Here is a 13,814-nt window from a genome sequence, read left to right on the forward strand (position 1 = left end):
GTGACAATCTCTCTGTTAGTTATGGGATATTAAAAGTTTGGGACTAAAATGTTTGATTTTTTTTTTTTTAAGACTGCCATCTAACTTCAGTGGATTCCATAGACTGTACATAAAAGATAGTTGGGTTAATGACCGTATTTGGAAGAGAGACTAAAGTGCTAAGCTAATGCTAACTTGCTTAGTTAACACCTCACCATCTGACACAACTGGCAGATAGTGAGGTGAGGGAGACGGGCTGTGGAAGGGAGCCAGAGTAATAATACATATTGAGTAAATGCAGAGCTAAATGAGGATTCATGGTGACCTTATCCAGTGCCAACTTTATGCTTTATTAAAACAAAGTTTTTAAAAAGTCTTATAAGTAAAGAAAGCATCTGTCTCCCAAATCCAAACTGGGAGCTGGCTACACAGAAGAAAGGCCTGAAAGCTGAAGGCTCTGCCGCTCATCCTAGTTTTAAATACTCTGCAAAGTTAGCTAGCCGTCTGAGAACAAAGTGCTGATATGGTAGAACAAGGTTTTTAATATAAGATGGGACCTGATTATACAAGACAAGACTATGTGAGGAGAAGGATTTAAAATTTGATTGTGGATAAACAGGAAGCCAATGAAGAAAAGCCAATATGGGATAAATATGGCACCTGATTCTCTTTCACCTGTAATTCAAAGCAACCACGTCCCTAACTCCAAGCCTTAGTAGTTCCCAAATGGAAGAGTTATATTTAAAAAACAAACAATCAAATTGGGACATTTTAACATGAATGTACATGTGGACTGACTTACTTTTGAAACCAGTCTTAAGTGGCCATTAGAAGAACTGCAATAGTAGTAACCAACATGCCTTATAAAACAAACAAACAAACAAACAACCCAAAACACAAAAGGTCATACACCAGGAGGAGATGGCTGACTACATTAGATAAACGACTTTTTGCATGCTTGAAGTGCAGTTGGTACTTTGTTAACAGGCAGCACCGTGTCCTGTGCCAGATATCCACATATGCACATATCAGTGGCATTTGTTCATCACACTTCAGTCAAGCATTATTATTACTTTCTTTATTAGGCACAACATCGAAATACCATCTTTTAAAAAATATTTTAGCCCTTATACACTTTGCTGATGCTTTTTACATTCTGATAATGACATTTACTCATTTGATATCTCAGTCATAACCACCACCTGCACCCACCTGGTTACCCAAACATCTTGATCCCCCCAAAAAACAAAACAAAACTAAATACAAAAGTGGAATAAATAAAGTTAAAGATTATTTTCTCTTTCTATAGAAGACATGGCATCAGCGCCATGATAACTATGCAGTCTGATATTGTGACAGCCTCAACCCAAAATCTGTGGCATTGAAATCTCCTGTTTGCTAAAAACAGTGCACTCTTTGTTTTTTGTGAATAGTAGAAGCTAACTAAGTGCATTTAAGCTATGTACACATATACACACATACATATATTTATAGATGACTTTGCAAATAATTTCAGTCAGTGTGTCATTCTAACAATCAGCAGGAACACTTGTGTTTTTCCTGTGTTCAGCTCTGAAGTCAGTCAGTGAATTACCAACTCTCTGGTCTTCACAGGGGGCAGATCTTGATGCTCTCAGAACTTGAACTGAAGTCTAGCCCAACCCCGATTCCGCTCCCCACCCAGAAGGTGGCATAAAGCGGCTGCGTAAAGTTGGCTCGGAAGGTGTGGAGGTGGGTCATGCTCTCTGCGACGCTGTAGAACGACAGCGTTCCCGCGGACAGGTCCAGGTAAATGCCCACACGGGGGCAGTACACGACCGGAATGTCCGTTTTCTGATTGTCATGCATGGCTGTGCAGCAGGTGTCCGACAGCTCCAGGGTCCAGGACTGGGCATTGTATCCGAGGCCTGACCTGGCGTCCGAGCCCTTCCTGGCCATCGCCCCGTAAGCTATGCCGGTTGAGGAGCCCCGGCCTCTCCACTCCACCTCCCAGTAGCAGCGTTGGGCATACAGCGGACTGTCACACATCACCTGGGTCCAGCCATCAAAACGCTGGGGGCTGTCGGGGTAAAGCTGGGCTGTCCCCTGCAGGGCGGCTTTAGTGTTGTTCTCAGAGAGCGTCAGCTGCCTGTGGGCCGTGTTGGAGTCGAGGGTCAAGCTCACCGAGTCTAGGAAAGACATTTCAAGGACAAAATATTTTGACAACTTATCATGACATCACGGCCAATTCTGTACGTCAACATCTATGTTCTGATACACTACAGTGGAACAAGATGCCCTCCGAGAGCACAAACCTCCTCCAAGCTGGCTCACTCTCTGGGCAGTGTTAATTTTAAGGTAGCATGACAGATGTTTAATAAAATAATGGTAATGGATACTAAATAACTATACATGAATACCTTGAGTTTATTATATAATATGATACTACAGTATATTTCTCACTAACAGCACCCTGAGCAGCTCATTGTCTTTAAAAATGCTTCAATGTTGTGACTGATCACAAATTCACCTGGTAACATGCTCATTATATTAAAGGAAAAACATCACAGTCATTAGGAGTTCTTCATCTATGTGACTACAGTTCACTTATATACAAAACAAAAGATTTTTATATGAGAACAAAAATGTGTAACTGAGTTTTGGCCTTCAATGAATGCTCGAGAAATATGTTTTTGAAGGTTTCATTTAAGAATATTGTTTATCTGCTTGTTGTTGTCATTACTTTTTCCCCCCCCTCTTCTTGGAACATATGGTACTTTTAATGATATGAACCCAGGCCAGACCTATATATGAGCATCTGATCCTATATTATTTGTATGGTCTGTGTAGTATGTTGTGACTGAATGAATAAACTGACTGAATGGTTAAAAAGTGACAGTTTGTGGTCCCAGTTTGTGCTTAGATCTGTCATTTTGTACAGACTTACACTGCAGGAACTCCTCTCTAGTCCTCGGCTCCGGGGCTTGAATACTGTCAAGGCTGATTTCTCTCACTGTAAAAAAACAACAACAACAACAACAACAACAAAAATTAAATGCATCTTTTTTTTTTTTTACTGTACATCAAATAGTTTGATTTCCATTTATGTTTCTTCTCTCAATACCAAAATGACTAAAGCTTGAATGACTCACAGGCGGGGAAAGCCGGAGCGTGATTCATGGAGTCCGGAGTGGGCGTATCCAAAAAGAGACCGGGGTTAACTGACCAATGAGAAAACAGCATTAGTGACGTCACTGAAACGCATATTGCTTAACTTATTCAACCGGTTGAACAGTTGATGGGACAATACATTCATGTTATATATAGAAGGGCAATCTTCTTACTTTCTGTGGGAGTTTCAGACAGCTCAGCCATGCCCCCTGTTGAATGCAGAGACAGAGTGATTGCTTCTGTTAATGTCACTAATTGCTCTTGAGTGCTTCAGTCAGTAAACACTTCAACTAGAAGTCAAAGCTGTCTATTTAAATGTAAAACCATCTAATAACTTATAAATATCTAGCACTTAGCCAACTTCTCATTCATCATCATCATCATCATCATCATCATCATCATCTTGTTTCCCACAAAAGCAAAGGCAGAAAAATAACCATAAAACAGCAAGATTCTCCCCCCCCCCCCCCCCCCCCCCCTTATTACTGGTACTGAGTTTCGGATCTTTCAACATCAACAGATGTTTCAATGCTTTCACTGCTTACATGCTAAACGATATTCATGCCGTCATTCCAACTCCTCACACCTCGACTTCAAAACATTTCAGGCTTCCTCCTTTGAACAACACTTGCTCCAACTTTCAGTTTTTACACATCAGCTGACACTTCCACTCACTGTCCTGTAAAGTACACAGCGATCTGTAACTCCTTTTCTTCCTCTCATCCAGCTTGCTTTATTCTCTACACTTCAATGTCACTGCAACTAAACTATTTAAATGATCGACTTTTTCAGCACTTTTACTTCAGCTGATTCCCAGCTTCACTTGTTGCTTGCACTTTTTTCTAACTCAAACTGACACTTCAGCTTTATTCAGCACTGACATTTATGTCTTCCTTCATTTTCATGATCAACACCAAAACCTATCAAAGCCTAAACTGAAACGAAGTGTCATTTAAACTGACACTTGAACTACTTTTACTTTAATTTGAACCTCTTTTATAAAAAGTGAACTTTTTAATGTAACCATGTTAACCACTTTTTCATCTTTTCTTCAGAAACACCCCATCTACTAGTCACTTAATGGTTTGGTTACTGAGATTGCAAAGAGAGTATGAGTGTTGTTGGAGTCAGGTCCTACATGGATTTCCTCCTGCGGACGGTGTGTTGCTGGCCTGTGCGGCTGGAGTAGCCTGGCTGGTGCCACGGCGATTGGAGCGGAAGATGCTGCTGATCGACGCCATTCGACTAAAATCTGAGAATACCATGAATCAGATGTCAAATCCACGTCATAGTGTTTGTCAAAGCTGTATTAATATTATTATTAATTTTTGAAAACTTATTTTTCAGAAATGGAAATGGAAACAGAAATGGAAACAATCCAAACATACGTCCAGTAGATGCCCGTGCTGGAGCAGGAGCAGGCGTAGGAGCAGGAGTGAGGCTGGCTGGGACTGGAGTAGGAGTTGTGGCCTGGCTCTGGCTAGACCTACTCCAGAGTGACTGAGATTCTCTGCGGCTGGGGGTGGGGCTAGCTCTGGGGCTCAGTCTGTGGCTGATGCTGGACCCGATGCTGATGTTGGATCTGGTGCTGGCTCTGGGGTTAGGCTCCCTCACTTTTTGGAAGACACATGGAATAAAATTGAGTTTAATTTATCGAAGCCATACGAAAATTAAGTGTTTACATAAACTTTAAATCAAAATCAAATATAAGTGATTGGTGACAACATCAGTATGGTATCAGAACATCATCTGCTTTTATCGGTTATCTATGGTACTTCATGCACAACTGATTTAACGTCACTTCAAATATGTTCACAGTGGTCACAGAGTCCAGAGTTTACACTGAGATTTAATATTAGTCACTAGTGCTTCTTTGTTATAAAAAACGTCTCATCTTAGAATGTCACTTAAAGGTGACCATTATATCTTTCCCTGTTTTCTGTTTGTTACGATGGGGTATGGTCATATTAAACATGGACAAAGTTTCAAAGTTTTGTATGAGCAAAGAGACTATGAGAGCTGATATCGCTGACATCGCTGACATGGCCATTTAAGGCCCCCAATTTAAAAAAGGGGATAGGAATGAAAGCTAAAATAGTGTCATTAGGCAGTGGATACAATGAATGTCAACACAAAGGACAAAAAAAGACTTTTAGGAATCTAAAAATCACGCAAATGATTATAGTTCAAGAATTAAAACTGACATTGAAAATGAAAAAAGAAAAGACTGAAGTAAAGGTACGTAGTGAGGCCTGAGTAATCAGACATCCTTAAATATAACTACTGTTATATATATTTCTTAAATGCAATTGAATACAAACTGTTTAAGTTCTGTTTGAGTTTCAACAATAGTTTTGTGTCTTTCAACAGCAGAAGGCCCACCTCACAATTACTAACGCGTTCATGGTGCAACATGAAATAGATTTACATGTGTTACAATGAGAATATCAACACACTGATGTTTAGCCGATGTACTCTGTTCACCAGATTTACACCAGGTTTACTGTATTAGCGTATGAATGTCTTCCTGTTAGCAACAAAGCAGCTACAAAGTCATACCTGACATCCAAGTCACTGTGGATGAGGCTTAATGGAAATGGACTGGCATTTAGTATAATGCTTTTCCAGTCTAATAAGAAAGTGCTCCCTGTGTAATAAGTATGTATAATTGAGTGTCATCTGCATAGCTCTGTGTGTGGCAATCGCAATGCGTACACGCTATCTGCCTTTAGCATAGAACAGGTGCAGATGACGGTGTGCTGCTAGCAAGATTAAGCAGCAGAAGAACCACCACCCAGGACTGACCTGTAGACAGCCACCCTCTGCCTAAGTGAGAATACTGTTAGCCCAGTGACTCTAATAAAGAGAAACTGAGCCACAGAAAATGCAAATGTCGAGTAACTCAAGACAATGTGCCTTGACTAAAAATAAGGAAGAACTGTCATTTAAGCAGAAAAAACACCTTGCAGTAGGAAGTAAAAACCAGATTACTGTCATGAAGGGTGATGATATTAATGCCAGTGTCAACTCACATGCATCTCTGTCTTCTCTCCTCTGTTTGTCCTGCAGTCTGGGTGAGCTTGTGTTAGCTCTGTCTAAAAACCAAGGAAGAAACTGACTTTTGAAACAAACTTTTCTCTACTTTATCCCTGCTGTGAGCGAAATTTAAATTAATGCTTAAACAGCGGCACAAATACAAACTCTCACCCCGTGCTGTGTCTCTGCTCCTCACATCTTGAGTCCTGAGTCCTATACCTGAATAAAAAAAAGTGACAATGTCAGGGAAATCCTTTGTACGTTGTCAAATGAAGCTTAACAATCATCAGAGTACAGTACCAAGTCCTCGTTTGTCTGTACTTCGCCCTCCAATTGAGATAGTGGGTGTAGAAGCTGTAGAAAAAGAATGAAATTACAAATTATTTCAAATATTTAAACAAGATTGGACGACAAGATGTAAATATGCAGTCATGGTAGACAAAATGTGGTCAGAAAAAAAACACCAAACATACCCTGTGGACGGGCGTTTGTGTTGCGGGCACTGAGACCAGAAAACACTAGAGAAAAAGGAAAATCGGTATCTTTCTGCCAACATCATGCAAAATGTGAAAACGTTTATTTGGATTTAATAAGAAAATTCAAACCTTACATTTTAAAATCCCTCCTTTCTGTCCGCTTCGGTTGGCTAAGATTAGAAGAAGTTCAATTAAAAAAACAAACAAAAAAAACACACTAAACTTGAATGCATTAATAATTACGCTGGAAAAAAACAAAAACGAACTATAAACAATGCCTGGAACTTACAGTCTCCCAGAGCGAACAGTGTTGTGTCATTCACTTTAAAAGAACACAGATAATTACATTAAATGAGGTACAAAATAAGACAGAATAAGAACAAAAGGCCTCTTTGGACAGACCTTGTTTAGTGATCTTGCCCAGCTCCTGGTTGCATAGATCTTCCACTCGCTCCCTGAGACCCAGGATGGCATCTCGTACAGGCTCAAAGGAAGCCTCGTGATTGACTTTCACAGCTGGCAGATCCCCAGACTCAAGAGGACTGCACATAGACTCGTACGTCTGAGGAAACATGGCAGTTAGTTAAAAAACACAACAAAAATTATTTAATCAGGATATCAGGAGTCTTGAGATTCAGAAAAAAATGACTGTATATCCTGCTCTGTGGTCTTCCTCTTTTCCACCTGCCTCAAACTCTCCATTTAACATCCTTCAAAATATCCACTGTCACCTTTGAACCTTAACCATGTCGCTTTAATTTTGTCTCCAAAATGCTCAATGTGATGTCACTCCCAACAAAAACCTTAGCGTTTCCACAGTGCCATTGTCTCCAAAGGTTTCATTACCATCTAGTAAACTTTCCCTAACACTCTTGCTGTTATCCTTCTGTCATAAGACGTGTAAAGAATAAGCAATCACTGCTGTGTCCATGATCAATATTTCCACTCAGTGAGCTTCACAGTCCGGCCTACCTGCAGATAGTAGATGTTGTCTTCGCAGCTTGCCAGGTCCTTCATCTCAGTGTCCCTTTTCTTCAGCTCCTTGATCTCAGCCTCCAGACTATCTGTAACTTCTTGTGCATGGCCCATCTTCTCCTGGTTGGCCTGATCCATCACCTCCTCCAGCAGCTCCTGAAGACGTTCCATGGAGCGCAGCAGCTCCGACAGCACCTGCTCCGCTTCATTGTGCACCACATCAGCAGAACGCTGCGCACACAAGGAAAACACAAAACTAATTAAGGCCCCTCAACCACCATCATATTATTTAAACCCTGTAGAAAACCTGTTTTCCATTTAAAAGAAAAAAAAAAAAATTGTCTACCGCTGACCAACCTTCATCTGCTCCATCATCTTCTTCATGTCTTTCAGCTCCTGCTCTCTCTCTTTCAGCTTCTGTTGGTTCGCTGACTGCAGGTCGGACAGCAATTTCTGCAGAGACGCACGCCGTGACACGAGATCAGAGAAACAATCCCACAGACAAGGAAGCAGGTGTGTAGGTGGCACAGAAGACAACGTGAGAGGGTGGAGCATTATGAATGACTAGGCTAGGAATGTTGTTAGGAATGTCTTCAGCCTGGCTGCACCCGGCGTCGCACACAAAAGGAAATAACTGACTTCTTTCAAATAAACCTTTTATACACAATAATGGACAGCACAGAGAAGGGCGGATATGCTTTATTTATAGAATATTGACTGTAAACTTCCATTTACAAAATTATGGAGATTTTTCCCAACACCCAAACCAGTCATTTTAATTTTACTTTAGATCACCCTGGTAACTGTCTGACTGGCCCCAGTCATTATGTAGCACCCATCCTCTGCTTACCTGCTTCTCCAGCCTTTCGACCTTGGTGGACACGCTCTCGTGGCCTTTGTGCTGGTTGCTGGTGCACAGCCAGCAGATGAACATCTTGCACTGTCGGCAGAAGAACTCCTGCAGGTATTTGTGCTGGGTGCAGATCTTTTCGGCCAGGTTGCCTGTCGGTGGGATGAGCTCATGCTGCTTTAGGGATTTCTTTGTCTGGTGAGGCTTCAGATGGGCCTCGCAGTAGGAGCTCATACACACCAGGCAGCTCTTGACTGCAGCTCGTTTTTCATTTTTGCACATGTCACATGGTACGACCGAGGAGGAAAGCTTCTCTTTGGCGAGTCGCATGGATTGACGCACTTCAGATTTGAGGGCTCCTTTGCGGAGCTGCTCCACAGCCTCTGCCAGCATGGTGTTCCTGGACAGGGAGGGCTTGGGGCAGAAGGTCTGACGGCACTGAGGGCAGCTGTAGATCCCTTTGGGGTCATCTTTAGTCCAGTAGTCCTTAATGCAGGCCATGCAGTAGCTGTGACCGCAAGGGATGGTGACAGGATCATTTGGCAGATCCAGACACACGGGGCAGTTAAACTGCTCCTCTGTCCACAGCTTTGCACTCATAATGCTGTTAATGAAAAAAAAAAAAAAAAAAAAAAAGAGTCAAAATGGTTAGCAAGTCAGAGACTTTTAAACACGCAAAGAATCGAAGAACAAGCTCCAGAGATTCAGAAGGTAGTGTGAAGCCTGGGTTCACAGGAGGAAAGTGTCTGTCACTCTCAGGTGAGCTGGGCGGGACCAGAGCCACCAGGCAGGTCTAGCGGGGAGAACGGGTGTCGGTGGAAAACTGTGGAATGCCAGGAAACCAAAGGTGTGAGTGGACAAATCCGCACATCACAAAGTATGGCACAGATATTCGGGCTCTTTATGAAAGTAAATATTACTACATGTAGTAGCAAAATCTACTTGAGTAGATTATTCCTTTATTATGAGGACAATTTAACATTATTAGATTGTAACGCTGAGGTATTAAACTCTAAGCAGCATATTACTCTTATTTAATTCTAGTCTTTTCAGTCTAGTAGTACATGACCTTGCGCTTAAGTCCCCCTATACGGCCACAAGATAAATGAGATTATTATTGGTATAGAAGAATTGAAAAATTCAGTCCTTGCTTTGTGGTAAACATTAGAATAGATGTGGTTACAATATAGAAAAAACTGACCTATCATCAGACAAATCAACAAAACCTCTGCCACAGAAATACAGAGAAATGCAGCAACTGTGTGATGCTATCATGTCAGCAGGGACCAAAATATCTGGAGGATTTCCAGAGTTGATGAGCCGTACCATGTATTACCAGACTTTCCAGCCCCTGGATGGATCTATGTCATGGTCTATTAAGGCAATTCTGAAGACAAATGGAGGGCCCAACCTGGTACTAGCAAGGTGCAACCAATAAAGTTGCCAGTGAGTGTACATACAGTTAGAATGTTAGATGTAGAAGTTTGTTTTAAAAGAAAATGAATTAAAACATCTTATAAAATGAACTACATCTATAAATAAAAACAAGACATTTAAATTTTGTTTCCAAGACATTCGTGTGTTGCTGAGATATCAACTGATGCTGAATTAAGGCCAGGGCTTTGCATTTCAACGGTGCTAGTCCTGTCTTCCCCGAGTCCACCTGAGACTCAACATTTTTACAGTGTTCACGTTGCTATCACTTATTCAAGTTATTTGTATTGCTAAATGTTTACAGGATATTTATTAAAAAAATAAATATAGAAATGTCAGAATAGCTGAAAGTTGTCTGGGGACAGAATATATTGTTTGTTAGTAAAACAGTGTGGTAAAAGTTTTCATTAACCAATGAGTAGCTTTGAACACAGAAAGTGTCTACAATGAGTTATGTTCAATTAATCCCTGCAAAATTCATGCTGACTGTTCAGTTTCAGTATTTTTTCCCCCATAGTTACCTCTGGGGTACGTCAGTGAGATGGATAGCTCTAATATTTACATCAGTGTTGGGGAACTCCAGGTCTCAAGGGCCGGTGTCCTGCAGGTTTTAGGTGTGTCCTTGATCCAACACATCTGATTTAAATGGCTAAATGACCTCCTCTTGAAGTTCTCCAGAGCCCTGGTAATGAACTAATCATCTGATTCAGGTGTGCTGACCCAGGATTATATCTAAAACCCACAGGACACCAGCCCTTGAGGCCTGGAGTTCCCCCACCCCTGATCTTAGGAAGCCCCGCCCACCTGCTGTTGAAATATTTTGTTTGTGAAAGGCAACACGTCAGTTTAGCTTTAAGGAAAGGTCAAGGGAGTAAAAAAAAAAAAAAAAGATACTTGTAGAAGTCTCAAAAACACATAAAATCTCTATGTATCAAAAATGATACAGGGGGTAACCCACTGAAGCACTGTGGCATGACCTAATAAGGCATGTTCAATTAAGACATCTGAGAAATACTGACAACCTAAAATAGTTTTGTAGGACTGTCCAAAATATATCAGCATCTTTCTGCAAGTTTCTTGAGCAGCTATAGAACACATCTGATGGAGGGTGTTGCAATTAAACAATGAAAAATAGTCAACTTTCAGGTGTCTGTCCAAAAGACTGGGCACAGTTACTTTCCCAAAATGTCTCACTACCAGCATCAGCCTCCTTGAAAATAGGCACAAATAGTGCAAATCCAAATCCAGCTAATTTGTGTATTTTAACCAGCTTCCTTTCTGCCCATTATGCACTGTTTATTTTGGCCTCATTTATTTGGGAGGTTGCTCTGACTCCTTTTAATCTGCAGTTTCACAAAAGCTTTTACTGGATAATGACAGACTTCCTTTTGATCAGACAGTAAATGTGACACTACAAATAATACTCACCAACAAATTTTCACCGGGAACAGACTGGAAAGTAAAAAAAAAAAAAACCCGACACGTTTGCACGGTCATCTTTGAATAAGACTTAACTTTGGGTGAGGAACATGTCAGCTAAAGCAGCAGTAGGCAGGAGAGAGGATGTGGTGGGTATCTTTGGGCAGTAAAATTTTTTTTTCTTTAATATAAATGTTTTGTGCTCAGAGTCTGATGACTTTTCACACCATGATTGATGTCTACATGCTGGAAAAACAGTGGTAATTACAACGCTAACACAGTGTGAGCCTGTACCATAATCGGAAAACCCATTAAATATATTTGTTTTCCTCTCCACATGAGGATTTAAACTGCTGTTGCACATATCCAACTATTATCTTCCTGACCTTTTCTCTGCATTGTGTTTGCCTTCAAATAACTGAACTATTTGTCAGTTGAAATCTTTTAAATAAATAAAGACTGCTGAACTGTAACTTTATCATGAATAAAGTAGTTTCTGAGCCCCTAATCTCCACTATTGTACACTTTTATACCTGAACTCAGGTCTTTTATTAGTGTAACTACAACCACTCACTAGATGGCAGTGCTGCACTCATGTTAAAGCAATAGCCTGTAAATAACCCGTTCCACTTGCCGAATGTTGACAAAAGTGAACAATGTGCGAGTCATTTCTATTTAACTAAATTAAAAAGAAGCGGATAAATAGAACTAATAATATAAGGTAGTATATCGGCTTATCACTGTTGCTACCCAGATTGACGGAATAAAAACGACTTAACGCTAACTCAAGAACAGACACGGCTTGCTTTAAGCGAACACGGAAGTACAAGGTGGAGACGCTTCTTGTGTCATCCAAAGAGCTTCTCTACTGTGTAGCATAGCGGTGTTGCGTGATTTGAACTAACTTGTTTTCATTTCGGAGCCATTTTTCAGTTTCGTTCAGATGCCAAATAATGTCGTTAAACGTCCTGGAGTCGGGGTCGGGGTGCTGGTAACGGACTCTGCTCACCCAGGCTGTGTACTCTTGGGCAAACGGAAGAGTGCGGTGGGAAAAGGGACATACCAGCTCCCAGGAGGTCACCTGGAGTTCGGGTATACATTGACGTTGTAGACTCCATTCATAAATCTGACATAGTTTTCTTCTTCTTCTTTCTCTTTAATTAAAGTGGTTGGCGTGCGACAACCAGGTGTAGTTCCGTCCCCTAACCGGCTGAAATATGGGGACGAGAGGTCCCACACCATCTTTATCCCATTACCTGTGATATATGTTAATGGGGCATTCTTCTCTGCTTGATCAGCTCAGATTTGCCTTAAAACTTTATGGTGAAAAGTTTTGATATATGTAATGATTGCTGCTAAATTTTTAGCTTCATTTATCAAATAGTTTTTACGTTATATTTAATTAAAAATGGTTTCTGGACCCATTTCCAATATGTTTTGTTGCACTTTAACGTCTGACGCAATGTTTGAGCATAAATGCGTCTACTGTCATACCAACCTTCTGCATATCCTCCTTCACAACAGCCACCAGTCATATTTGTGGTTTTCCTCTTTGCCTCCTGCCTGGGAGCACAATCTCTACCACTTCATCCAGCTTGCTCTGCAATTCCTCTCTCTTCCATATACATCCAAACTTTGGACCAAAACATTTTTTTGGCAAATTGGAAATTGTGAACAGATTACATTTTCTCAGTATAAAAATGAAAACAAAACAACTCAGGAGTGCTGCTAATTTTTTTTTTTGCACTCCCATGCATGCAGACAATGGAGGCAGAAAGAGCTGAAATAGCCTTAGAAGCCCGTTAATGTACTTTAGCTAATGTTAAATAAGATGTTATTTTTTTATTTCATTCAAAGGGAGACTTGGGAGGAATGTGCCCACAGAGAGGTGCTGGAAGAAGCTGGGGTGGGTTTGGTGAACACCCACTTTGCATCAGTAGTTAACGCCATCAAGCTGGAGGAACAGTACCATTATGTTACCATATTCATGCAAGGAGAGTTGGACAGGCAGTCAGGAGAGCCACAAAACCTGGAACCAGACAAAAATGAAGGTATGTGAAGTGGGACTGCTGTTTTTCAGTGGGGGGAAAGCACCTCCACTAAGCACCCAGTGAGCAGCTGATGAAACAAAATGTGTTGCTTTCTCATTTTGCAGGCTGGATGTGGACACGCTGGGATGATTTTCCTCCAGAGCAGCAGCTCTTCATGCCACTGGCCCGCTTGAGGCAACAAGGCTTTCAACCATTCAGGAACAAAGACAGTTGACCCTGAAACTTCCAGTTATATTATGAAAAACTGTTAATCCACAAGGATAATACAGGAACACTGTTTAAAAACCGCTGTTGTCTCACATGTCTTTTTTTTTTATTTTTTATATTGCATACTGTATTTTCTGAAATAATGCAATAAATCTCAGTGACCCTGACCTCAAGGTCAGAGTGAAGTTTTGTGAAAATCTCGTGAATGCAATAACTTGAGAAAAAGGCAAGGCAGGA

The 13,814-nt window shown here is 41.0% G+C and overlaps 2 protein-coding genes across 2 annotated transcripts; one reads left to right on the forward strand and one right to left on the reverse strand.

Annotated features, from left to right (window-relative positions):
• Window positions 1-1,042: 1,042 nt before the first annotated feature.
• trim25l (tripartite motif containing 25, like) lies at window positions 1,043-9,229 on the reverse strand. The gene is made up of 16 exons (XM_080878609.1): window positions 8,467-9,229; window positions 7,974-8,069; window positions 7,614-7,847; window positions 7,044-7,203; window positions 6,931-6,963; window positions 6,776-6,811; window positions 6,639-6,683; window positions 6,466-6,519; window positions 6,337-6,384; window positions 6,162-6,224; window positions 4,518-4,742; window positions 4,268-4,381; window positions 3,303-3,338; window positions 3,111-3,179; window positions 2,906-2,971; window positions 1,043-2,147 (listed from the first exon to the last, which is right to left on the reverse strand). The coding sequence occupies exons 1-16, from the start codon at window positions 9,064-9,066 to the stop codon at window positions 1,588-1,590; spliced, it is 2,439 nt and encodes an 812-aa protein (XP_080734735.1). The 5' UTR covers window positions 9,067-9,229; the 3' UTR covers window positions 1,043-1,587.
• A 2,884-nt stretch (window positions 9,230-12,113) lies between these two features.
• On the forward strand, window positions 12,114-13,734 carry nudt15 (nudix (nucleoside diphosphate linked moiety X)-type motif 15). Its single transcript, XM_080878778.1, has 3 exons — window positions 12,114-12,411; window positions 13,177-13,370; window positions 13,475-13,734. The coding sequence occupies exons 1-3, from the start codon at window positions 12,263-12,265 to the stop codon at window positions 13,582-13,584; spliced, it is 453 nt and encodes a 150-aa protein (XP_080734904.1). The 5' UTR covers window positions 12,114-12,262; the 3' UTR covers window positions 13,585-13,734.
• The last annotated feature ends 80 nt before the right edge of the window (window positions 13,735-13,814 follow it).

The sequence above is a fragment of the Rhamphochromis sp. 'chilingali' genome (genome assembly GCF_963969265.1).
Source record: "Rhamphochromis sp. 'chilingali' genome assembly, chromosome: 3".
NCBI classification, from domain to species: Eukaryota; Metazoa; Chordata; class Actinopteri; order Cichliformes; family Cichlidae; genus Rhamphochromis; species Rhamphochromis sp. 'chilingali'.

Bases quoted from the DNA above. Each gene is read 5' to 3' on its own strand.
- trim25l (XM_080878609.1), bottom strand. From the start codon at position 9,066: ATGAGTGCAAAGCTGTGGACAGAGGAGCAGTTTAACTGCCCCGTGTGT. The intron at 6,385-6,465 runs GTACTGTACTCT...TTTTTTATTCAG, and splicing joins TACAGACAAACGAGGACTTG to GTATAGGACTCAGGACTCAA. The intron at 3,180-3,302 runs GTAAGAAGATTG...CTCATTGGTCAG, and splicing joins GTCTGAAACTCCCACAGAAA to TTAACCCCGGTCTCTTTTTG.
- nudt15 (XM_080878778.1), top strand. From the start codon at position 12,263: ATGCCAAATAATGTCGTTAAACGTCCTGGAGTCGGGGTCGGGGTGCTG. The intron at 12,412-13,176 runs GTATACATTGAC...TTTCATTCAAAG, and splicing joins GGAGGTCACCTGGAGTTCGG to GGAGACTTGGGAGGAATGTG. The intron at 13,371-13,474 runs GTATGTGAAGTG...CTCATTTTGCAG, and splicing joins GGAACCAGACAAAAATGAAG to GCTGGATGTGGACACGCTGG.